This window comes from Sinohyriopsis cumingii, unplaced genomic scaffold, assembly GCF_028554795.1.
Source record: "Sinohyriopsis cumingii isolate HCF-2022 unplaced genomic scaffold, ASM2855479v2 utg001510l, whole genome shotgun sequence".
NCBI classification, from domain to species: domain Eukaryota; kingdom Metazoa; phylum Mollusca; class Bivalvia; order Unionida; family Unionidae; genus Sinohyriopsis; species Sinohyriopsis cumingii.
Genome location: NW_028316007.1, coordinates 2,101,424 through 2,126,716, shown reverse-complemented (window position 1 = coordinate 2,126,716; position 25,293 = coordinate 2,101,424). Strand labels below are relative to the sequence as shown.

The window sequence follows — 25,293 nt, the reverse complement described above, 5'->3', positions numbered from 1 at the left end:
GAGGATGGCATTATTTATGGAGTTGTAACATATTGCTGGAATTCAGAATATAATATTTTTGCTAGTGTTGGGGGGGAGTAAATATTTGCACTGTATGTTCTCATTTTTCCACCTATTCACCTATTTCTCAGTTAGCATACATTGTTAAAGAAAAATCACTTGTAAAAATTACTTAATTTTTAGAAGAAAGGTTCCCAAGCATGAATGATATTTCATTTTTTTTCATGTGTTTATTTTGAGATATTTGGGGTGAGCATTTCCTGGGATGCTTCTAGAAAACTTGCTTGCTCTCGCGTGGCCACCTGTTTTCATGAGCAGCTATAGAGTTTAACGTTGAGTGACTGTCAGCAGTCATTTCACAACAGTCTTGTAACTTTGCCTGTTTTATTTTTCGTTTAGACAGTCTTGCATTCTTAATTGTGAGATATACATGGTAACCATTGTTATTTAATTGTTAGGCTGTATTTGTGTGCTGCCGTCAAAATGACTTCAAGACCGCTAAAGAGATTTATGAAAGACAGTGGCCAAAGGAAGAGAGAAATGACAATGTAAGTATGAATTTTAATAATTGTATGTGCAGAAATAGGAGAAAAAGACCTCAACTGTAATAGAAGAAATAGAGTTAAGCTTTCAGTTGTAAATGAAAATAGTGCCACTCAGACATCCAGTATGAGCACTCTAGCAGACATCTTGAAAATCTTATCTCTACTTCTGAATGGATGGTTGTATCAACATGGGATCCTGCCCCCCCCCCCACTCCAATTCTTATAATGTTGGGTTGGTGCTAAAAGAAAATAGTTTGATGTCAAATATAAACTTATAAGTCTTTGGCATGACTCAGTTGGAGTTCGAACTCATGACCTCCCGCATCTGAGGCAGACACTTGAACCACTTAGACTACCAGAGTGGTAAAAAACCATGTTACTGCTGATGTTGAACAGAAAATCATATTGACACGGGGTTTTCACCATTAGACTTCTTTTGGTCCTGAATGAAAATGGCGCTGATCTGTTGTCCAATATGCATATATGCCAACCATTACTATGCTTTTTTTCACCTAATTATGCCTAATGCTTGCCTGCATATGGGTTGTGCTTTATTTATATTTACATTAAAAAAATAAAAATGAAGCAATCAAAAGTTGTACCTATAAGTGTAATTATCATGTCTTTTATCCTACACATCATATAAATTTGAAAATATTCTAAAAAGGAAGACTACTGCATTACAGTACATTTGTCCATCCAAAATCTACATGTACTTTACTTATTTTCTATTTATAGCAGCTGTATAAGGCACATTGCTAAGACATCAGACTGGTTTATTCAGTTTGAAAACTTGTCTTACAGATTCAGTACAAGGTGATCTACATACATAGGTAGTAGACCAGTCTATACTCTATAATGCATCAGATATTAAACAATACAAGCTAAATCACTGTGACTCATGGATGTTATCTGTTTAAAAATGTTAGAGGAGAGGGATCTTTACAAACTTCAAAATATATCAGATTGATAAAAGGACAAATCAATAGCATTTGCACAATTTGTGGACTTGATATTCATTTAGCGAATGTTAGACATGTAAACTAGTTAAAGTGAGTGTTGTATATAAATAAATTGTGTTTACATTCTATACACAATTTGTTACTAATCTACATGGAGTTCGAACATTTATGAAATAATTTTAACAAGCTGCAGATCCAGGTTAGTGTACATTTTTCACATAGCTTCCTCATTGTATCCCATAGGGGTGCAAATTGGGGATTAGATTGAGTAAAAAAACACAAATTTTGCTATCAAAACTGAGGGTCAGATTAAATATTTGGGGGTCTCTGGAGCACAAATGAGGGTAAAGTGAAAGACTGCTTCCTGTAATTATGGCATGCAATAGATAGATTAGACATTTTATGATCAGATTATGTTTTTTTGTCACTTATATCAGCAATACTTATGCTTTTACCTCTCTAGGGGTTGGCATGTATGAATGTTGCCAACTTTTTAAAGCAAGGTAAGTGTTTGTATGATTCTTTGTCTCACTATTATCATCTTCATATTCATCACTGCTACTGTGATGACCGTCACTCCTTCAACATCACCAGGCCTATCATTAGCATTATCATGGTATGGATCATCACAAAGCCCATCAATGGAATTATCATGGTACGAATCATCACAACATCACCAGGCCTATCATTAGCATTATCATGGAATGGATTATTACAACATCACTAGGCCTATCAGTTATGGTATGGATCATCACAACATCACCAGGCCTATCACTGGCATTATCATGGTATGGATTATTACAACATCACTAGGCCTATTGTTGTTATGGTATGGATTATTACAACATCACTAGGCCTATTGTTGTTATGGTATGGATTATCACAACATCACTAGGCCTATCATTTATGGTATGGATTATTACAACATCACTAGGCCTATTGTTGTTATGGTATGGATTATCACAACATCACTGGGCCTATCAGTTATGGTATGGATTATTACAACATCACTAGGCCTATCAGTTATGGTATGGATCATCACAACATCACCAGGCCTATCATTAGCATTATCATGGTATGGATTATTACAACATCATGAGGCCTATTGTTGTTATGGTATGGATTATCACAACATCACCAGGCCTATCATTTATGGTATGGATTATCACAACATCACTAGGCCTATTGTTGTTATGGTATGGATTATCACAACATCACCAGGCCTATCAGTTGTGGTATGGATTATTACAACATCACTAAGCCTATTGTTGTTATGGTATGGATTATCACAACATCACCAGGCCTATCAGTTATGGTATGGATTATTACAACATCACTAGGCCTATCAGTTACGGTATGGATTATCACAACATCACTAGGCCTATCAGTTATGGTATGGATCATCACAACATCACTAGGCCTATCATTTATGGTATGGATTATTACAACATCACTAGGCCTATCAGTTACAATATGGATTATCACAACATCACTAGGCCTATCAGTTATGGTATGGATTATCACAACATCACTAGGCCTATCAGTTACGGTATGGATTATCACAACATCACTAGGCCTATCAGTTATGGTATGGATTATCACAACATCACTAGGGCTATTGTTGTTATGGTATGGATTATCACAACATCACTAGGCCTATCATTTATGGTATGGATTATCACAACATCACTAGGCCTATCAGTTATGGTATGGATTATCACAACATCACTAGGCCTATCAGTTACAGTATGGATTATCACAACATCACTAGGCCTATTGTTGTTATGGTGTGGATTATCACAACATCACTAGGCCTATTGTTGTTATGGTGTGGATTATCACAACATCACTAGGCCTATCATTTATGGTATGGATTATCACAACATCACTAGGCCTATCAGTTATGGTATGGATTATTACAACATCACCAGGCCTATCATTTATGGTATGGATTATTACAACATCACCAGGCCTATCAGTTATGGTATGGATTATTACAACATCACTGGGCCTATCAGTTATGGTATGGATCATCACAACATCACCAGGCCTATCATTGGCATTATCATGGTATGGATTATTACAACATCACTAGGCCTATTGTTGTTATGGTATGGATTATCACAACATCACCAGGCCTATCATTTATGGTATGGGTTATCACAACATCACTAGGCCTATCATTGGCATTATCATGGTATGGATTATTACAACATCACTAGGCCTATTGTTGTTATGGTATGGCTTATTACAACATCACTAGGCCTATCAGTTATGGTATGGATCATCACAACATCACCAGGCCTATCATTGGCATTATCATGGTATGGATTATTACAACATCACTAGGCCTATTGTTGTTATGGTATGGATTATCACATCACCAGGCCTATCATTTATGGTATGGATTATCACAACATCACTAGGCCTATCAGTTATGGTATGGATCATCACAGCATCACTAGGCCTATCATTGGCATTATCATGGTATGGATTATCACAACATCACTAGGCCTATTGTTGTTATGGTATGGATTATCACAACATCACCAGGCCTATCAGTTACGGTATGGATTATCACAACATCACTAGGCCTATCAGTTATGGTATGGATCATCACAATATCACCAGGCCTATCATTGGCATTATCATGGTATGGATTATTACATCACAAGGCCTATCAGTTATGGTATGGATTATCACAACATCACCAGACCTGTCACTGGCATTATGTTTACTAGGTGAGAATATTTTACTAAACTGCAATTTCTTTAGAACATAGAATCAGCTGTCATTTGTTTGGTTTCATTCAAAGATGAAAAGTGAACTAGTTGAAGACTAGTTGACAGGCTTCCATGGGACCAAATGCACAAAACTGACGTTCCTGGGAATATAACTGTATAATGGCTTGTGTGAACCCTAGGTGATTTATGCATTTCTGAATAAACTTTACCACAGTTAAGATTCAAACCCATGTGGACAGTGCTGTCACCTTGGCACCATTTTTAAACCTTTTATTTTTCCAAAACTTTTAACATTATAGCTGCATTGTGCAATCTAGAATTCATGGATATGTGCTTAATGGCCAATTTATATTTTCTAAATAGGCCAGATCAGGTTTTTATGGGTCAGTATTTTATGTTTTTTTAAAAATCTTTTAAAACATTATTTTAAAATTGATTTTGTTTTAGTGATTTCTCACATTGCAATTTATTTTAAGTTAAAATTAAAAAATATCTCTTCATTTGAGTCGTATCTTTATTTGCAGTCTCCCACATTCAGTTAATAGGACTGCCCACCCTTCGATTCACAGCAAATTCAGATGTTTATGATGACTTGTGAAAGAGTATACTGTGGATAAGTAACACATTACTCCAACCCTTACATTGAATCAGATTTACCCAGGGTACTTTATTCTTATGGTATACTGCAGTCATTTCTCATGACCAATGTATTCTGTTTACTTTGGCAAATTGTTTGTTGTTGTTGTTGTTGTTGGGTTTAACGCCATTTTTCAGCACACGATAGGCTATACATGGCGGCCAGTATTAATGGTGAAGGAAGAAACCGGGAAAACCCCGGAAAGAACCACCGACCCATGAGAAGCTACTGGCAAGCTTTCTCGCATATCCACATTGGCTGAATCTGAGACTCAAACTGGCGCAGATAGAGGTGAGATGGCAATGATCCGTAACGGAGAGCGCTTTAGACCACTCAGCCACTCGGGGCCCCGGCAAATTGTTTTATAAATCATTTTACAGAGGAAATGTGTGATGATACACAAATGAGACTTAATGTGTTTTTCTGTCTAGTGCTATTATTTTTTAAAAATTGGTAATTTTTTTGTACTGTCTTTCTCCTGTGCAAGGCCTATTTTAATTTTGACTGTGATGGCATTCTCACCATGATCATAGCAAGCCATGTCCCCAGTGCTGCCTTTATTTAATTTATCAGAAGTTCATTTCATTCGATTTCCATGGTAGACTGCATGAAGAAGGGGAAACATCTCAATATAATTTCTGTTAGATAGCATCACTTTGATTTATTTTAATTCAGGCACATTTCCATGATGCCAATATATTCACAAAACATCTCTTTTGAAGATGCACATTGGCACATAATAAGATAGACTATTGTTTAGTGCTTTTTGAAATATGAAGTCAGCAACATGAAGTTTAACCAGTCTGTCTAAACTCCCTACAGTTTCTGTAAGCCAACTGCACACCTGCATAATGAACATTTCAGGTATTAAGGTGAAGTCAAAACCAGCAATATGAAGGGCACAGAGTCATGCAAAATTTATGCAGATTATTTTGACAGTGTGCAGTGTGGATTTGTCTTTCATATTTGAGTCATCTATGATTTGTTTGCACTGCTGAGGCCAAAAATGCAGCCTAGATTGAACCCTGCAGCTGTCTACTTTTATAACACTGTAAAAGTTTGTATAAATATTGTTGTATTAACCCAGCTCTGTAAAAATTGAATTTGTGCCAGCTACTTAAAAAGATAATGAGACGGTGGTGTGTTATTTTAAATAAATTTGGCACAGATTAGACCTAATATATTTTCAATGTGCACATTTTTGGTTATGTGTTATTTTGTGTCAACATATATAAATTGCATGTGGCATATGACCTTCAACACTTTTGAATGGCAAAATCCTGTGCATATCAAAATACAGTTTTGGTCATGTGTTATTTTGTGTCAACATATATAAATTGTATGAGGCATATGACCTTCAACACTTTTGAATGGCAAAATCCTGTGCATATCAAAATGCAGTTTTGGTCATGTGTTATTTTGTGTCAACATATATCAGTTGTATGAGGCATATGACTTTCTTCAACACTTAGTGAATGGCAAAATCCTGTGTGAGTCAAAATAGTTTCGATTATGTGTTATTTTGTGTCAACATATATCAGTTGCATGAGGCATATGACCTTCTTCAACACTTAGTGAATGGTAAAATCCTGTGTGAGTCTAAATAAATATTCTAGATGCTGTGCGTAGCAGTCTTTTTACCATAAAACTTATGTGTTTCGTATCACTGCGATGTCTTTTCTGATTAATTTCAGATCTATGCAGTTGTCAGAGATGTCATACGGTCTAAGAATCCAAAACACCAGTATTTAAAAGATTACACCTACCAGTTCTTTGTCAACAGTCTTGCCATGTATCTAGAGAAAATCTACAGGCAGTTTGACATTCCTTACATTTACAAGGTAATGAAGAACTTTTGTTTGTACTTATGGTCTCAACTAGTATAGGATACTGTACACATGCAAAGCACATTGTTTGTTCTTATTTCTCCCGATCACATTTTAGCCACTGGTCCATAGATATTAGATTTTCCAGTGCTTACGGGATCCTTTTTTTCACGGATTGATCCTATAAAAGGATGTAATCCCTGTTAATGACTCAAATGTTCAATTATTATTTATAAAATATGATTAGGCATTATCATATATTAGGCATTATCATATATTAGGCATTATCATATATTAGGCATTATCATATATTCACAATGCTGTTGTATATTCACAGCAAAATGACCATAATATGGGTTCAAATTCGCAGTAGAAATGGACTACTTGTAGATCATCAATGATCTATGTTTGGTTTTGCATCTCAGCTTAAAAAATGTATGTAATGTCAACACATTACCCATATTCATTCTTAACAAGCTTTTATTTTGGCATCTTTCTTTGATTATAATTGAGGGATTGGTCTTTGGTCTCTGACTACAATACAAGCATATTGACTGTTTAAACACTGATATTGGCTTTTGATAATCAGCAATTATTCTCATTAAATCCATGTCAGTTACAAGTTTTATGATCAAAGGTGAATACAAAAACACAAGAAACGATGCCCTTTCTCATCTCTGGATTTAAATAATGAATGTTAGTAAGTTTGCTGTAGCATTTCATAGATATATTAAGTAATTATCAGAAGAAGTATTTTATTTATTCTTTTTATCTGATTTTTCTCTATTTTTCCGTCAGTATTTTCTAATTTCATAGTGTTTGTTTTTGTAATCATATCATTATATGTTTTTTATCTTATATATGTTGTCTAATGGTGTAAAGTGCTTAGAGCTTCTAAAGATTAGGCGCTATACAAAGTCCTCATTATTATTATTATTATTATTATTATTGTTAATTTTACATACAATTCTGGTTTCCCTGTGGATAGCTTAGTAATTTGACTATCGGTACTCTCACTGATTTGATCTCATCTGTCGACTTTTGGCCTCAGTTGGGTGTCAACTTTAATAACCTGATCAAACCTCTCTGCATATTTAATTATGATGTAGATAACACTGCATGGTCATCTGGTTCTTATGACAACAGACATCATAATTAAAACAAAACTGAACGGTTTATTCAGAGGTGTCAGTTGATCATGGAATATAGAAGTGCCCTTGTATGTGAGGAAGATCACACTTCCCAGGTAACTGAACAATACAGATTACAGTCTCCCTGAAACTTCACTCTTTTCAAAACAAAACTGGGAGAAAAACACATTTGCATCAGTTAGCCAATCGATCCAAAATATCATACAATGATACCATTAATATTAATGAAACTGGAAGTTATAAGCAAACCTGACAAAGTCTAGGATAGAAAATTTACAAAATTAATGAGTGTGACTTATACTCCACATCACATAATAGGCTGAAAAATATGCTACTCATTTTTAGGTGTCAGGGATTGTGTTAAGGTTTTGTATCAGTTAAGTTATGTAAAACGTATTGTGTGCTTAACGTTTGTGCATGAATGTATGTTGTAAACATAATGTTTTCATGCCATTTGAGTTCAAGGTCAGTCTTAATTACCATATGACTGGGTTTTTCCATTGGAATGATTCACATCCTGAAATTATATAGGTCAAGTGAAAATGTGTATAAATAGGGATTTGATAAACAAATAACTCATTCCTGGTTTTTTTTATCAGTCTGTGTGAATCCATGTATGATCAGAGTTTACAACTGTGTTGTTAAAACCAGATATAATTTAAAAAGGAATTTTAAAAAGATTTAGGGTGCGTCAATCAACAGGAGTGCAGTTGTAAATGTTTTACAAACACTTTGTTGTTTTATTTATATAGCTGGATGTAGTCATGAAATCTAATTTATGCATTGATCTTGAGGATTAGAATACGTATCTGTCAAAAATAGGTCATAGTAACCGGATATTTTTGCTTCAGTGATCGTCTTTTGTTTTGTACATTCATTCCTGTTTTGGATACTGTTGTATCAACTGTCCTTGAACTGGGTCACTGTGGTTCTTTTTGAGGAGCATTACTGATCATTGGCAAAAGTAGATCACATTGATCTACCAGATATCATTTTCAAGTTATTATATAAATTTCTAATAATTGGGAATTGCATCAAATGTTGCTGATATAAAAACTGCTGCATGTAAGTTCTGTGGTTTGAATTAGTGACTATATTCATCACCCAGCCTGATATAGCAAATAATTTTGGTGTTACAGTGTTATTAGCAGGCATGATTCCCACCTAGCCTGAAATAGCAGATGATGTTGTTGTCATAGTATTAGCAGGCATGATTTCTATCCAGCCTGATATAGCAGATAATTTTGATGTTACAGTGCTTTTAGCAGGCATGATTCCCACCAAGCCTGCAATAGGAGATGTTGTATAGTATTAGCAGGCATAATTAAACCTAGCCTGCCATTTTTAATTGTCAGAAAAGGAAATAAGACTACACGTTTTCTTTAGTGAATGTCCATTCTCATTTTGTTGATGCTAGCAATGGTCAAAATCACGAAAGATGATAACCTGTAAGATGGCAATTATTATCCTTTACCATCAAAGTACAGCACTGCTTTTCATGTTTGTGGTGATAGGCTGAGTTGCTAAAGTCTTTGATCACCACTAATTTAACATATTTTCAAGGGTAAAGTCACATCTCTAGCAAGGAAAATTTGATTTATTCAGGGGCTGATTTATTTATAAGAGAGACTAATTTATGCAATTACATAATTTGTTATTTAATTAATGATTTATTACTTTGAAAAGAAAAGTAATTAAGAAAACAGGTATTTATTATAGTAAAAGCTGGAAGATAAAGAGTGAACACTGAACTTAAATGAGATCAAGATCTGGAGCACAAAAATTCTTAGCTGCCGCTTACTTTATGGTAATGAGGTACTCAGACATGTTTTCATGTCTAACATGATGAAATGCTTTTCGTAAGTTTTCAAGGGAAATATGACAGTGTTAAGGTGGCAAAACTTATATGTACCACAGTTTTCATTTGTGCCTTTACAATGTGATGTGTCCCACATATTTGGAGGGCTAGGGACACCACAGTCCCCTACTCTGGGAATCCTGTGTACAATACTGATATATATATATATATATATATAATCATTAGATGGCAACCACACTAAATTTCTTAAGACCACAAATTTGTAATGTGTCCCTTATCTTATTTCAGGTGGCAGAGTCATTTATAGAATTCTCAGAAGCACCATTCACATCAGTTGAGAGCAATAGAAACAATTCTTCACAGGAAACTCAAGCAAGGTCTCTAGAAAAATGAATCTATTATATCTGCTTTGTATAATTAGTAATGATGTTACAGATTTGTTAACCAATGGTTGGACTTATTTAACAGATAATTGGTGGGTCCATGTCTACATTTTCTGATTCCATGGATATACTTATTGTGAAATGTTGGGGGTTGGTATAAGTTAAATTAAAATCAGCATTGGAAGTTGATGGGCTGAATTCATCTGGAACAGATGCCACATGCCTTGAGATATTACCATCACAACTGTCTTTCATCTTCATGATCATAATATCTTAGCAGTACATTTGATACCTTATAGATCTAGCCTACCAAAGATAAAAAATATCATACCCATAGCTATTGTTTAGCTTTCTTTTTTGTGCCAAAAAGAACTCACCGTCCATTTGATGTGCATACATCCTCCCTTAGAGTGAGGAATTGTCAGTATGATGCAGTTCCTGATGCCACTTAATTTGTCCTTCGTATGTTATGTGCAAAATAGTTAGCTAATCTTTTTCAAGGACATTGATGTGATCAGAATTTGGCAAACACTGGAGGAAATTTGCCTGTTTTTTTTAACCCCAATTGCAGCATGGCCTCTACAATAATTATCTCTATTGATGTTACATTAGCTTTCGTTTTTTTTTGTAAATCTTTATGTGGTAACCGTTTCTATCAGATGTTGGTTCCTCCAGGCTCTTGTGATTACTTTTTGTACACCCGCAAGGGTCGGAAACACTATCAAAATTATTTTATATCTGGGTACTATGTAAGTCATTTATGCAAGGAATAATAACAGCTTGCTCACTAGATGCTGTGTACTGGTATTCTTCAGTCTAGATTGACACCGCAGGAACCACGTCATATATCATATCTATATAGATATACTGATATTTGATTCAGTGTGTTGAATTTTTTTCACAATGTTATTGTATGTATGTATACTTTCATTTTTCAGTAAAAGTTTTATAAAACAATGAGAACTCTTTCTTATACGGAAAAAGACGTAAATTTATGCTACTGCTTACTACGTCTATACAGATCACAGTAGTAATCTGTACACGGTATATACAGACAAGGTGAGTTATATGCAGCATTATAAATATTTTAATTTATTTACTCTATATAGGTCCACATCCCTAGGTTTTATATCTCTCTGTGGGAATGTGTGGCCATGTGTCCCATAGAGGATTTGCACAGCTCATCTCATGGCATGTTGCTGCCTCCCATTGAGGATATGCACCACCTATACCATAGCATGTCACTGCCTCCTTTGAGGATGTGGATGCACCGCTTTTCTCATAGTGTGTCACCGCCTCCATCGAGGAGGAGATGCACTACCACCATCCTATCAGAGGTAGTGTGTTGCATCCTCCCACTGGGAGGATCAGCACCACACCTTTGTTAATGATGCATCATTTGATAATTTTTTATCCGCTATCATCACACTAAGGCCTCACAGTATGGGGACAGGGTTCGGACTGAGTTCCACATTCTACCACCTCATTGTGAACAATGAAAGTCTAACCAGCAGGCTCAAACTAGGCTAGGGGATCGGATTGGTATCCCCCCCTTTCTTATTATCCCAGTAAATCCCTATGGGATGTGGGCCTTCCACCTCAGGGGCCTTGGTCATGTTTGCTCCCTTGGACTTTTGGATCTTGTCCTCATAACAGAGGTGTTACTGTGGCTCATGTCCTGCAATCACCTTATCACCAGATGGAAAGCATTTGGAAGGCTAGATGTGTCACTTCTTCCAGGACTGAATGACGGTCTCATCTCTATCCAGCTCATTCCATTCCTTTAGCCCCATCTCACTGTGTTGCAGTAAGGAACTAACGCAGAGTTTTCCTATACCCTCTTCACCTCCTAGTTACTTAGTGACACCTACACACTCTCCAACTCAGGATGTCCTCAATGATGCTGTCTCCACTGTGGTAGACTCTAATGAGTTCGACATGGAGGAAGCTCAAGTGATGCCTGCTCTTACACTTGCTCCTTCATCTCAGTTTCAGTGTGGAAGAAGAGGCATGGTCGAGAAGGCAATAAAGGAAGTCTCTTGCCTCTTACCCCCTGACTTGTGCCCAAAACCTGCCACATAGTCCAAAAAGATCCTTTCCAGTCTGGAAAAGATCTTGGGGGGGGGGCCTCAACCCCAGCCAGACTGCCTCCTCCTTCATCGTTCTTCTGTGATTGAGGAAATTGCTGTGAGGTTTTTTTGAAAAGCTAAAATATTAATTGATGATGTCGAGAGTGGGCTTCTCAACATTGCGACCCTTGATCTCTTCTGCCAGCTATAGGGTACATTCCACAAAGTGGTACCAAAAATCTCCCAAGCTTGTTGCTGTTGTGGCCAAGGTGGGATTTTCAGGTGGAGCCTGGGCACATCTTTCTGTAAAATACATTGAAACTATGAAACAGAAAATCCAAATGCTTGTCACCATAGCTTCACATGCTGGCCTCTTCTCAGCTGCTTCTTTTAGTTTGCTGAGAGAGAAGCATCCTTGAACCCAGCCACCCTTCAGTGACAGAAGCTGTGACCAAGACATCTTGTCATGCACTTTCAGTTTTTATGGCTTTATCAGCAGAACTTCTTGTCATCCACTGTGACATTGCTTTGGACTCCTCAGAGGTACTCGATCACAGTAAAGACATCTTAGGGCTGATCAGCATGAAACTGAGAGTCAGTTTGGAGGCCTCGTTCCTACAGTGGCATCTCAAGACTTGTTGGATCATCAATATAGATCCTTCGCATCCATTCCTGGCCCATCGCAGTAGGCCAGGAAGCATGTCAATGTGAATCATCCTCAAGGGCCTTCTGCAAAGTTCTTCAAGCAGACACAGCCCCAGTCCAATATGCAACATCAAAATGGACCTCCTCCTCAGCCATCTGGCTCGCAGATACCTAAAAACGGATGTGCCCGATGAACCTGGAAAGGAAGGAGACAGTTTTCACAGCCCCCTTTGTTTCCCAAAGGAGGGGTGGGGGACAACCCTAGAGACTCTCTTGCCACACATCCCTCTCCCAGGCATTCCCATTGGAGTTTGCCTATGCCACTTTCCCAAGGCCTGGTCAAGCATCACTGATGATGGTTGGGTCCTTTCAATAATGAATAAGGGGTCCTGACTCCAGTTTTCGGGAACTATCTCCTCTATCCAGGACCCCCATCTTTCTTCTCCAATCCAGTCTGGCAAAACTGAGGGAGGAAGTGCACATCCTTTAACAGAAAGGGGCAGTTGAGAGGGTCCTGAAAGATCAGTCACCTGCCTTCTATTCTATCTTCCTGGTCACCAAGAAAAGTTTCGCATTATAATTGACCTCTTCCTTTTAAATTGGTTCCTTCTGGAAGAACCTTTTAAGCTGAAGACCACCTCCTCTATCTGGAATGTGTTTTGTCTGTCCGATTGGGCAGTCTCTATTGATCTCAAGGATGCCTACCTACACATCCCCATTTTTCCTCCTTACTATATATATCTCCGGTTTCGCTTAGACCAGGGAGTTTTTCCATGCTGGGTCCTACTGTTTGGAATTTCTTCTGTAGCTAGAGTTTTCACCTGATTTATATAATACTGGTAGGATACCTCTGGTTACTGGGAATACCAGTTCTCCAGTATTTTGACTACTGGCTGATCCACAATGTTCATATCCAGTCCCTTCATCAGGATATGTACCGCTGTTGGTCAATGGTAACTCAATTGGGCCTTTTGCCCAACCTAAGGAAATCTGAACTCACTCCGTCTCAAGACTTCATTTACATGGGGATGAATTTCCTCATAAATGAGAACTTAGAGTGCCACTGGCTCTGTTAGAAACACTATGAGCAAAAACTTTGTCTACTTGACTGTACCTGTCCCTTCTGGTAACCTTGAATGCCACTGCTGATTTGGTTCTATAAGAATGCCTTCATATGTGATCTCTACACTACATCCTTCTTGAAACCTCACAGAAATTCTTGATTTACACTGCTGTTCATAGGACCAGCATTTCATCTCCATTTGCAGTGGTGGATGAATCAGGGCAGATTCGTTATTGGATCCCATGCATGCACCTGAACCTCACTCCTATCTTTTCACTGACACGTCAGATTTCAGTTGGGGTGATCATTTAGAACCAGAGGGCAAAATTCTTCAGGGACTTTCGACCCCATCTGAATCATCGGTTGACATAACCTAGAAATGAAGGCTGTATACCTAGCATTGCAAGGGTGCATCAACAGAGTAAGGAATCGTGGTATCCTCTAACAACACATCTTTTGTAGCTTGCTCCAACATCAAGGCACACATGCCCATTCTCATGGTTCAGTCATTCTAATGACACAACCTGGTTCCATCCCAAGAACAGGTTGCTGTCACTAGTTTGTGAATAATAACTATTCATTGATCAATCAGTCAAGAGATGCAAAGATGTAGGACCCAGCTGTTACTGTTTATACTCTCTGATGTCTGATACACATGTATATATCAGCTGTAAAGGACTATCCCTACTGCTGTCTTTGCAAATACAGGATATAACCCCATGCTGGCCATTTGGCTAAAGGGAATCATTAAATCAGCTTGCTTTGTAAACACACAGGGTCAGGTACACTAATGAAGATTTCATTTCATTAAATACGGCAGTTTACATAAGCTAAGTCTTGAATGTAATGTCTTAATTTGGGAATCCGCTGACTGGCATGCCAGTCTGTCTTCTCTAATTTCCAGTTACATGACGTGGCATCACTGAGAGAACTGATTCTGATTGGGTTAGTGGTAACTGCTCAGATGGTGACCAACCCTCATTTATGAGAGTACAACAATAGACCCATACATAAATTTGCCACTTTCCAAGGATTTGCCTAGAAAACTTTGATGGTGTGACAAAAATTGAGTGTGAAATCCCACCAGGATCCCTCTCACACGTATAAACAAATTGTCTCATGCTAAACTAAAATTAGGAGAAGTAGGATCGTCCTTTTAGTATAGCAGTTACGCTTCTACTGGGTAACATGGGTAGAGGTAGGTTACTTAGCAATTCGTCCTCCTAATACCTATTCTCCTAATGGAATATGATCAGGTAATGCACTGGAAGATGAAGTTTGTTGATAAATTAATGTTCTCTGATTATAATTAAAATGATCGCATCACATCATCCTCCAAGTTTTCCCCTTCAATCCGAACATTCATAAAGGTTTTTTGCTGAAGAAATATTGGTTTAAACTGTTTAACAGTAGCCACCAAATGGGATAGATAGGGGAGCTAATCTGTAAGAGCTGCTTCCCTTTGTCAATACAAAAAAAAAAAAGAGAGGAAAAACCTATCTTTCCAGGAGGGCTGCACTTGGATGTTGGAGAGAATGTAATATGATCAGGTAAGTATTATTGGAGAAATATCATTTATTAAATTCCTGGATGGTCCTCTCCTTTGTCCAGCTTTTGCTGCGTAACAGATGTCTTGAAAGATGTACACTTAAGAGATGGGGCATTTTTGTAAAGAGAGTCAGCTAATGTTTATCCTGCATGATAATATTCTTCATTGGGCATTTCTGTCTCAGAATGACTTTCTCTTTCATTGTCATTGCTTTTACAACATTAACGACACGGCTTTTGTCCAGGCTTTAAGTGTAAGCTTTTGTCCAGGCTTTAAGTGTAAGCTTTTGTCCAGGCTTTAAGTGTAAGCTTTTGTCCTGGCTTTTAGTGTAAGCTTTTGTCCAGGCTTTAAGTGTAAGCTTTTGTCCAGGCTTTAAGTGTAAGCTTTTGTCCAGGCTGTAAGTGTAAGCTTTTGTCCAGGCTTTAAGTGTAAGCTTTTGTCCAGGCTTTAAGTGTAAGCTTTTGTCCTGGCTTTAAGTGTAAGCTTTTGTCCAGGCTTTAAGTGTAAGCTTTTGTCCTGGCTTTAAGTGTAAGCTTTTGTCCTGGCTTTAAGTGTAAGCTTTTGTAAAGGCTTTAAGTGTAAGTTTTTGTCCAGGCTTTAAGTGTAAGCTTTTGTCCAGGTTTTAAGTGTAAGCTTTTGTCCTGGCTTTAAGTGTAAGCTTTTGTCCAGGCTTTAAGTGTAAGCTTTTGTCCTGGCTTTAAGTGTAAGCTTTTGTCCAGGCTTTAAGTGTAAGCTTTTGTCCTGGCTTTAAGTGTAACTTCTGGGATGTTGTCTGACCAACACTTTTATGGACTCCATAAAGCACAAAGTCAAAATATTATTTGCTTGAAACTTTTGTTTCAACTATTTTATATTATCTAGCTTGGAATAGGTGTATAAACATGAAATGATTTGAGAATGCAAACACTGAGAAACATAGTTGAAATTTGGAAATATTTCAGCTCAGTTATTTATCTTTAACCTGTGAAAAATTCATTATGGTTTGTAATTGCCCACATGACCAAAAGCATCTCTGTTAGATGGACAATTTTGTCTTTTTATAATTTGTCCCTCATCACTTCTTTATTTTAACCTTTCAGGAAGTATGCTTCCTCAGTTCTGAAGAATGTGGAAGTGATGGGAATTAGAAAAATCAGAGATCAGGATGTTCTTCCATCCACATCGGGACTAGATGCTGCGAGAAAACAGGTGCATGATGTTTTTGGTGTATATTTTGTTTTGTTGTTTTTTTTACTTTTTTCTGCTACTGTTAGAAGTTTGTGAATGACATACTGTCTTACAAGTTCAAACAGTGTTGATAGAAGGGGGGCACCTTGCTTTTACAAGCGAATACAAGATTTCCTATAAAATGTAGGTACGGGCTGTTCCAGTAAAACCCGGGGGACGGCACGTCAAAAAAAATTCTGTAGCAGGTTGTGTTTCAAACTATTTTGATTCTGACAGTGGAATGTTGGTTAGGAAAATCACTTCTGTTGTGGGTTGTGTTAACAAAATGAGAAATTGCTGGTGGGGTTGTCAGAAAAAAAAACAAATATATATTTAAAATCACATCCAACCCCCTCCTAGCAGTTTAAGTCACATGAATAAAACATTGGGTCAGAAATGATGCCAGTACACACGAGTGCACCAAATTTGTCCAAACTCGCCTACTTTTAAAGCAGTGATATGCCTCCTGCAAATTATGTCAACATTGCGGATATAAAACGTGCTTTGCACAGTATGCAGTTTTTTTAAATTAAACTCTTAACTTTAAAAGTGCATGTTGCAACATAATTTGTGCTGCCAGTAAAGGTCTTGCAGTGCTTGATGCAACATTCAGTTTCAGGAAGGAAATGTTAAAATAGCTGGATACTTTGGTTCGAGATGAATGGCTGTTAAACTAAATTTGATTGGTTCATTGGGCCCTGAAACTAGCATTTCATGGTAGTTTTCACCTTACTTTCATCATGGAAGTTTACAAATGCGTGTTTCAAATTATGGCCACTCAGAAAACCAAAATAGCTTAATCACAACATGGTTTGACTTAAGATGATGTTTTAAGTGGGCAAATACTGGCTGGTGATAGCTATGATGACAATGAATTTCACGTATATCAGTCTGATGGACATTGGGAAAATGTCACTGGAAATACCAGTGTGTTATTTTGAGCCCAGCATTGATGCTGAGTGCAAGTCCTATGTTGGATGGACAGGATGCTGGTTAGGCCTAACCTACTGTGCAGCGTTATTTCAAAACTACCAATCCTAAATACAGTTAATTTAAAAGTTCAGTGCAATTTTAGTTTCTTTTCTCCAAACATTCAGCATAAAAAGAGCATATTTATTGAAGATATCCATGTCTGAACAAGTGATCATGGGAATGTTGGACTTAAAACCCTAATACAGCATTTATGGAAGAGAAGAAATCTGGCACAAGAGGCAGCAAAGCGCTGGTTCTGGGAAATGAAACTTTGGCAGAGTTCGTGTTAGTGAAAATGTTTCTTTTTGGAACACAGATATCCATGAGAGAATACCTTTGGGGCCATACCTATGAGATGTGGAAAATTGTACAACCATAAAGAACAGATAACTTGTTCAAGCTAGTTATGCATATGCCTTGTCAGACAGCAGTCAATGAAAGGGAGTCCTCAGTACAGAATACTATATGTACACAGAGGAGGAGGATCATATTAAATTCAGAAACAATCAACAGATTAATATTCATAGGGATCATCAGAGAATCCGCATACAACATAATTAAGTGTGTGTAGATCTCTAGTTGGCAGAACCACTATGGCAACAAAAGAATAACGAGACTAACTTCATAACATGCAGATGTATGACCAAATGAAGTACATGCTCTCTATGTGCAAAAATTAAATGACATTAAACATAAGAGACTGACTGAACTGTGTAAACTCCAAGCAAGATGGATAAAATTTGTTCTGTTTGTGTTTGGTTATTCCTTTGTATATTTTGAGCATGGTGATATTTACTGCAGACCTTTTGGCAGTTAGTTCCAAGCTATCATTTGGTATTTGTACAGTATTACAGATTGGATTACTAGTATGTAGTACACAACATTTTGAAGCAGTGTCATTAACTAATGATGAAATAGATGAAAAAATACTTGATGTCATTCTCATATATGGATTCTTTACTACACCACTAGTCTGTTCATCCTGATTCTTTTTTACCATCTCCTTTAGTTTTACTGGTACCAATACTTTTAATAAAATTGTAACTTCTATTTTCTTGCAATCCAAATATTTGTAATCATGTATTATTGTCAAAAGGTAAGATATGCTTAGTTTTGTTGTAAAATATAAACCTATTAATTAACAATGGACTAAAGCAAAAAGTGGGTCAACGTCATGTGTGCAGAAATTATTGCCATATTACAGAGTGTTGTTAGAAACAACAGAAAAGTTGTACAAGATGTATTTCGCAATGTTGCAGAACCAGCACTCATATTGTCACCACATATTCCATTTAAGTAATGATATAATTATTCCTGCATATTCCTACCAGTATTTTCCCAGTGGTATTAATTTCCTGATCTAATTTTGTTCATTTCTTTTGCAATTTTTACATATCAAGAATTCTCACAGTATCATTAAAAACAATGAAATCTGCACTAAATTGAGTTGTCTGAGAAGAAATTCTTCTTTTAACCCCAAAATCATTGCAGCTATGCATTCTGGCATTAAAGTCTCACATTAAATAACATTTGAAGTAGCCTTGATAATAATTTAGGATGCAACTGTACTAATTTCACCTTTGGTATATTAAAATCTTGAAAAAGATGGAGCAACATAGATCCAAAATAAGCTCATCAATTTTAGAACCCGTTCATTGACAATGAATCAAGTATATTATCCCAGTCTGACTGAATTGTTAGAAGAGTTATAATTCTTTTGACAACATCATAATTAGCAGTCAAATACGGTGTAAGCCTATGGTCTTTCTGCCATCCTGACCAAGACCCCCCCACAAAATGTGACCATGCCCAGTGACACCACAGTAATAATTGCTATACAACTAGAGATGACATCTCTTTGAGTATTTTGATTTCATTAGAGCCTTAACAGAGTGGAACAGTAAGAACAGTAAGAAAGAGTGACAGATATTTAAGTGTTAGGAAGATATTGAACAATGGCTGTTCCTCCCACCATCACTTCCTCATTCGAGATCACATGCACACAAAACTTAGATTAAATCCTGAAATCCTGGCAGTATCCCTGCAGGGGAGATAACTTGATCAGGTTATTTAATTTTATTGGTCTCTGGTTATCCCATGGTATTTCTGTTACTTGAACATTATCTTACAGTGTGTCCAGTCAGCATGGTCGAGAAAGGCATACAGCCATTGAAAGTCGTTGAAGACTCCTATTACCACAGATATGAAAGAATGAGAACCATACTATTAATCAGTGAAGATAAATAGAGAATTTATATGGGTTTGATTGTCCCTGATTGGTTGATAATAAAAGTAAGATTTAGTGAAAAGAATCTTGAGAACTTGTTCTACTTGTAACTGAAAAAAAATCAGGTACATTATTTTATTAACATAATTTCCGTCCCTTTACAGATGTCATGGAATTGTATAAATACTTTTATTTATTAAATACATATACTCAGGTTTTGCTTTTTGTGTACAGTGATACCCAAGGGTGATTTATGTATATTGTACAATATTTTGAAATAGTGAGTTCGGTTCATCCTATGCTGTACGTGCGAAGTGCTTTCAATGGGAAAAACCAAATGCTTCCAGCACATAGACAATGTATGACGACTTCGTCTGTGCCTCACCGTAAGATTAAATCTTCACATTACGGAACGTCTTGTCAGTGAGCGGTCTACTTTAAGGACTTGCACATCTTCAGCTGTAGAGGTATGTGAATTATTAATTTCTTGTGTATCATCTATAACTATTGTACTACCACGTTTATTTTTGAATGTTTACTATGTAGCGTCGGTCTGTGTAGTTTAATGCAGATATTTTATATTCTGGATTGAGACTTAGCCAGGGATTTGTATCATAGAGTCTTCTCGGTCACTGTTAGGTTAACTTTTGATCCTGTTTGGTGGTTTGTAATTATTGCGCCGATAATGTAATCTTTTTAACTTAACATATATAATGTCATTACCTTTTATCGTATATGCCCGTGTCATGCATAGTAAACAGTGTTAGATGTATTTTCAGCTGATCCGAGTGATCGGAGTTGTCAGACTGACCAGAGTGATCGGAGTGGTTGGACTGACCCAAGTGACCAGAGTGGTCAGCTGTAGAGCTGACCAGAGTGATCAGTTATCAGAGTGATCGGAGTCGACCCTAGAAGTTGACTAATGCAGCTGTAAAGCTGAACCATTGCAGCCATAGACCTGAATAAACAGTGTTGCTAGTCGAGTAGCAGGAGATTGGGCCTTGTTGATCGAGATTGGTGGGCGCTGACTGCTTGAATGACCGACCTGGAATACTGATGGCTTGATTGGCCAGTGTGACTGGTAGCCAAGTGTGCTGGTGGCGGAGTGTAACTCCATACCTGCAATCTTTTAGCCGTGGGCTTATTTTTGGGTTTGTAAAACCCAGTGTGTTTTTGGGACTGTAAAGATAATTTGTATATCTGTCCCTTTTTGTTTACATAATTTCACTTTTTGAGTGAATACATTTTACTGTATGAGTAAAATACTACATTTCTTTACTATCTGAGTAAAACACATCATTCTTTCATTGTGAAATCATTGTGGATTATTCACTCCTTATGCTTGTACTGTGTAAAGCCATTGATTCGTATTTTCATTACTAAGTTCATGCGTTTTATGTTAATTGATCCAATATTTGGATCATATACATGCACATATTAATCATAATTAATTACTCATTCAAGTCGTTCGTTATTAAACATTGAATTTGTATCACCATCAAAAGTGTTCTGTTGTAAATCTGAAATCCCACCCAGTTGTCCTTATAAAACACACATGAATTTGGAAGACTCATTACTGAAATCAGCACCTGACTCTTTGGTTTAGTATTGAATGCACACATTTCAAACTTGTGTAGATCCAGAAAATTGTGTGGCTGTTATGGTTTTCTTTTCACAAAAGCTGTTGTCATAGATGTGTCTATACTGATACAAATTTGATCATTAGCACTCAGAAATTTGAAGTTGTTGAATTTTAAATATCATGGTGTTTGCACAGGTTTACATTGGGGATTGAATTAGTTTAGTGAGTCCCTAACTCTTAAGTTTTCTGCAGGAACATGGAATCCAAGCAGAATACATCCAGAAATGTAGAGGTTTTCTATCTTGGATTTGGTCACTTTGTTGCATTTCACATTGATATGCATATTCACAGGCAATTAGTATAGTACCGGTAGTAGGAAAAGTAAGTGACAAATTTAGATACATATCATAAACAAGACAAACAGTATTTGGGAGTGGGACAAGATCATAAGAACAGGCTGGAATGGAGAAGTATAATAAAAACAATAATGAGTAGAAGTTTGCCTCTTTTTGGATGTGTGCAAGATTATTTTCTCAGTTTCAGTAAGAAATTAAGAAATTACATCAAAGGGAAGACAACAAAGGCTGTACAGTTAACTAAACCAATGTTAATTTAGCTACTGGAAAAGATGTATCAAATCAATTTTAACCTTCTGGTTTGGTGATTCTATCTGTTGTCTTTCTTGTCCACTCTGGTGATTATGTCCTCTGAAACAATATGGTTGGAAAAACATTTGGCAAATTTAAAGATTGAAAAATCTTTTGGCAGATTATGATTATACTTCTGCCTGAGAAATGTGAACAATTTCATTTCTTGTTCTGTTGATTCTGGTTGTTGCTCAATTGAAATGCATCATTAAAAAACATTGATGTATTCTCATACGTTGTCTGTTAAAAATATTTATTACACATGCACATCTCCAGATATCGGTGAATATAGCTTGAATAAGTTATAACAGTTCTGGTTGGAACAATGGACATTGTTAGAGAAACTTTAAGTGAGCTAAAATGTAAACTTTTCGGCAGCATGTGATCCAGGATTGCTCAAGACTTCTCCATCTCATATGCTCACCATGAAAAATCCTTTTGTAGCAACTGACGATGACTTTTAGGTAACTGTCAGAAAGGCATAACTGACAATATTCAAAGGTCTACAAAAATTACTAGAGTCAAAATTGATAAACTTGTACAGCTGTGGCACCTTTTATTGCTGTTGCGACTATTGATTAGTTGGTTGATTTAATTTGGTTTGTTTTGGGTTGGGTTTTAATGCCATATTTCAATACATGATAGGCATTACATTGCAACCAATATGTTAGGTGGAGGAAGAACCCCGAAAGACCACCAACCCAAATTGGTTGATCTGTGATAAAAACTCACGCTGACAGATGAGCTGTGCAAGTGATCTGTAAAGGCAAACAGCTTAGTATCCATGGCCACATGGAGCCTCTGTTGATTTGATGTTCATCTCCAACAGCCAAAGACATTTAGACATGAGACCTCAGGTTTTGGTAGATCATTATGGCCTTTACACCATTTTCAGATCAAGAGAATCTATATATGCAGCCAGTTTTATTGCTGAAGAAAATCCAAGTACTTTTGAGGTATCAAACACCACTTAAGTAGAACCTCTGACCTTCCACAAGTAACTGGCAACATTCTCATTTACACATTGGAGGCAAGTAATCACAAGACAAGAAGTGGGAAATAGAACCTGCAACAACTAGATTGAAAGTGCAGGATGTTACTGCAAGGCCATCGGTGATGATGATGATGCTACTGACAATACAGTTAACTGCAATGACATTGATTTAATGATTACTCTGGGAAAAAATGATTCATTGACTTTCATCCATTTTTAAAAATCTAATTTGATATAAAATGTTTGACTTGCTATATTTCTTTTTTTGAATTTTATATTAGTCTTGCAACAAGGCATAAAAATAAGAAGTGGGTAACTGAAATATATGTTCTTACAAAAAATGATATAGTGTACAAATAGGGAGAAATAATGCAACATCACTTCAACAGGCATTAATGTTTTTCTGACAAATCATGTCAGTTTACCAAAATATTTATTGAAAAAGAAACCCACAGAATCATAGCACCTGACCACACATTTAAAGCAATACAAGATTTAACTATTATTCTAATCAAACGCAGCATGCCTGAGAACAAAGAAAAATAGCAAAACATAGTGATGACTTTAGTAAACACACAGTTTAGTAAGGATACAAATTCATGATTTCTGTATTAGAATAGAAATACCTATTATAAAATCTGTATTCATGGACATTAGTAGGTATTAAGGGTCTGATCAATGACATCTACAATAGATTAGTAGGTACTAAGGGTCTGATCAATAACATCTACAATAAATTAGTAGGTATTTAGGGTCTGAACAATGACATCTACAATAAATTAGTATGTATTAAGGGTCTGATCAATGACAACTACAATAAATTAGTAGATATTAAGGGTCTGATCAATGACATCTACAATAAATTAGTAGGTATTTAGGGTCTGAACAATGACATCTACAATAAATTAGTAGGTATTAAGGGTCTGATCATAACATCTACAATAAATTAGTAGGTATTAAGGGTCTGATCAATGACATCGACAATAAATTAGTAGGTATTAAGGGTCTGATCAATGACATCTACAATAAATTAGTAGGTATTAAGGGTCTGATCAGTGACATCTACAATAAATTAGTAGGTATTAAGGGTCTGATCAATATCATCTATAATAAATTAGTAGGTATTAAGGGTCTGATCAATAACATCTACAATAAATGAATAGGTATTAAGGGTCTGATCATGACATCTACAATAAATTAGTAGGTATTTAGGGTCTGATCAATGACATCTATAATAAATTAGTATGTATTAAAGGTCTGATCAATGACATCTACAATAAATTAGTATGTATTAAGGGTCTGATCAATGACATCTACAATAAATCAGTATGTATTAAGGGTCTGATGAATGACATCTACAATAAATTAGTATGTATTAAGGGTCTGATCAATGACAACTACAATAAATTAGTAGGTATTTAGGGTCTGATCAATGACATCTACAATAAGTTAGTAGGTATTAAGGGACTGATCAATGACATCTACAATAAATTAGTAGGTATTAAGGGTCTGATCATGACATCTACAATAAATTAGTAGGTATTAAGGGTCTTATCAATGACCTCTGTAATAAATTAGTAGGTATTAAGGGTCTGATCAATGACATCTACAATAAATTAGTAGGTATTAAGGGTCTGATCATAACATCTACAATAATTTAGTAGGTATTAAGGGTCTGATCAATGACATCTACAATAAATTAGTAGGTATTAAGTGTCTGATCAATGACATCTACAATAAATTAGTAGGTATTAAGGGTCTGATCAATGACATCGTCAATAAATTAGTAGGTATTAAGGGTCTGATCAATAACATCGTCAATAAATTAGTAGGTATTAAGGGTCTGATCAATGACATCTGCAATAAATTAGTAGGTATTAAAGGTCTGATCAATAACATCGTCAATAAATTAGTAGGTATTAAGGGTCTGATCAATGACATCTACAAATAAATTAGTAGGTATTAAGGGACTAATCAATGACATCTACAATAAATTAGTAGGTATTAAGGGACTAATCAGTGACATCTACAATAAATTAGTAGGTATTAAGGGTCTGATCAATAACATCTGCAATAAATTAGTAGGTATTTAGGGTCTGAACAATGACGTCTACAATAAATTAGTATGTATTAAGGGTCTGATCAATGACAACTACAATAAATTAGTAGGTATTAAGGGTCTGATCAATAACATCTACAATAAATTAGTAGGTATTTAGGGTCTGAACAATGACATCTACAATAAGTTAGTAGGTATTCAGGGACTGATCAA

The 25,293-nt window shown here is 36.3% G+C and overlaps 1 protein-coding gene across 1 annotated transcript in view; it reads left to right on the top strand.

Annotated features, from left to right (window-relative positions):
* Positions 1-25,293, top strand: part of LOC149772417 (telomeric repeat-binding factor 2-like) — a 60,897-nt gene that overhangs the window by 5,950 nt on the left and 29,654 nt on the right. Inside the window, exons 3-6 of the mRNA XM_089947847.1 lie at positions 459-548; positions 6,583-6,729; positions 9,973-10,061; positions 16,473-16,581. Coding sequence (XP_089803973.1) covers positions 459-548; positions 6,583-6,729; positions 9,973-10,061; positions 16,473-16,581 — 435 coding nt within the window. The remainder of the gene's footprint in view (positions 1-458; positions 549-6,582; positions 6,730-9,972; positions 10,062-16,472; positions 16,582-25,293) is intronic.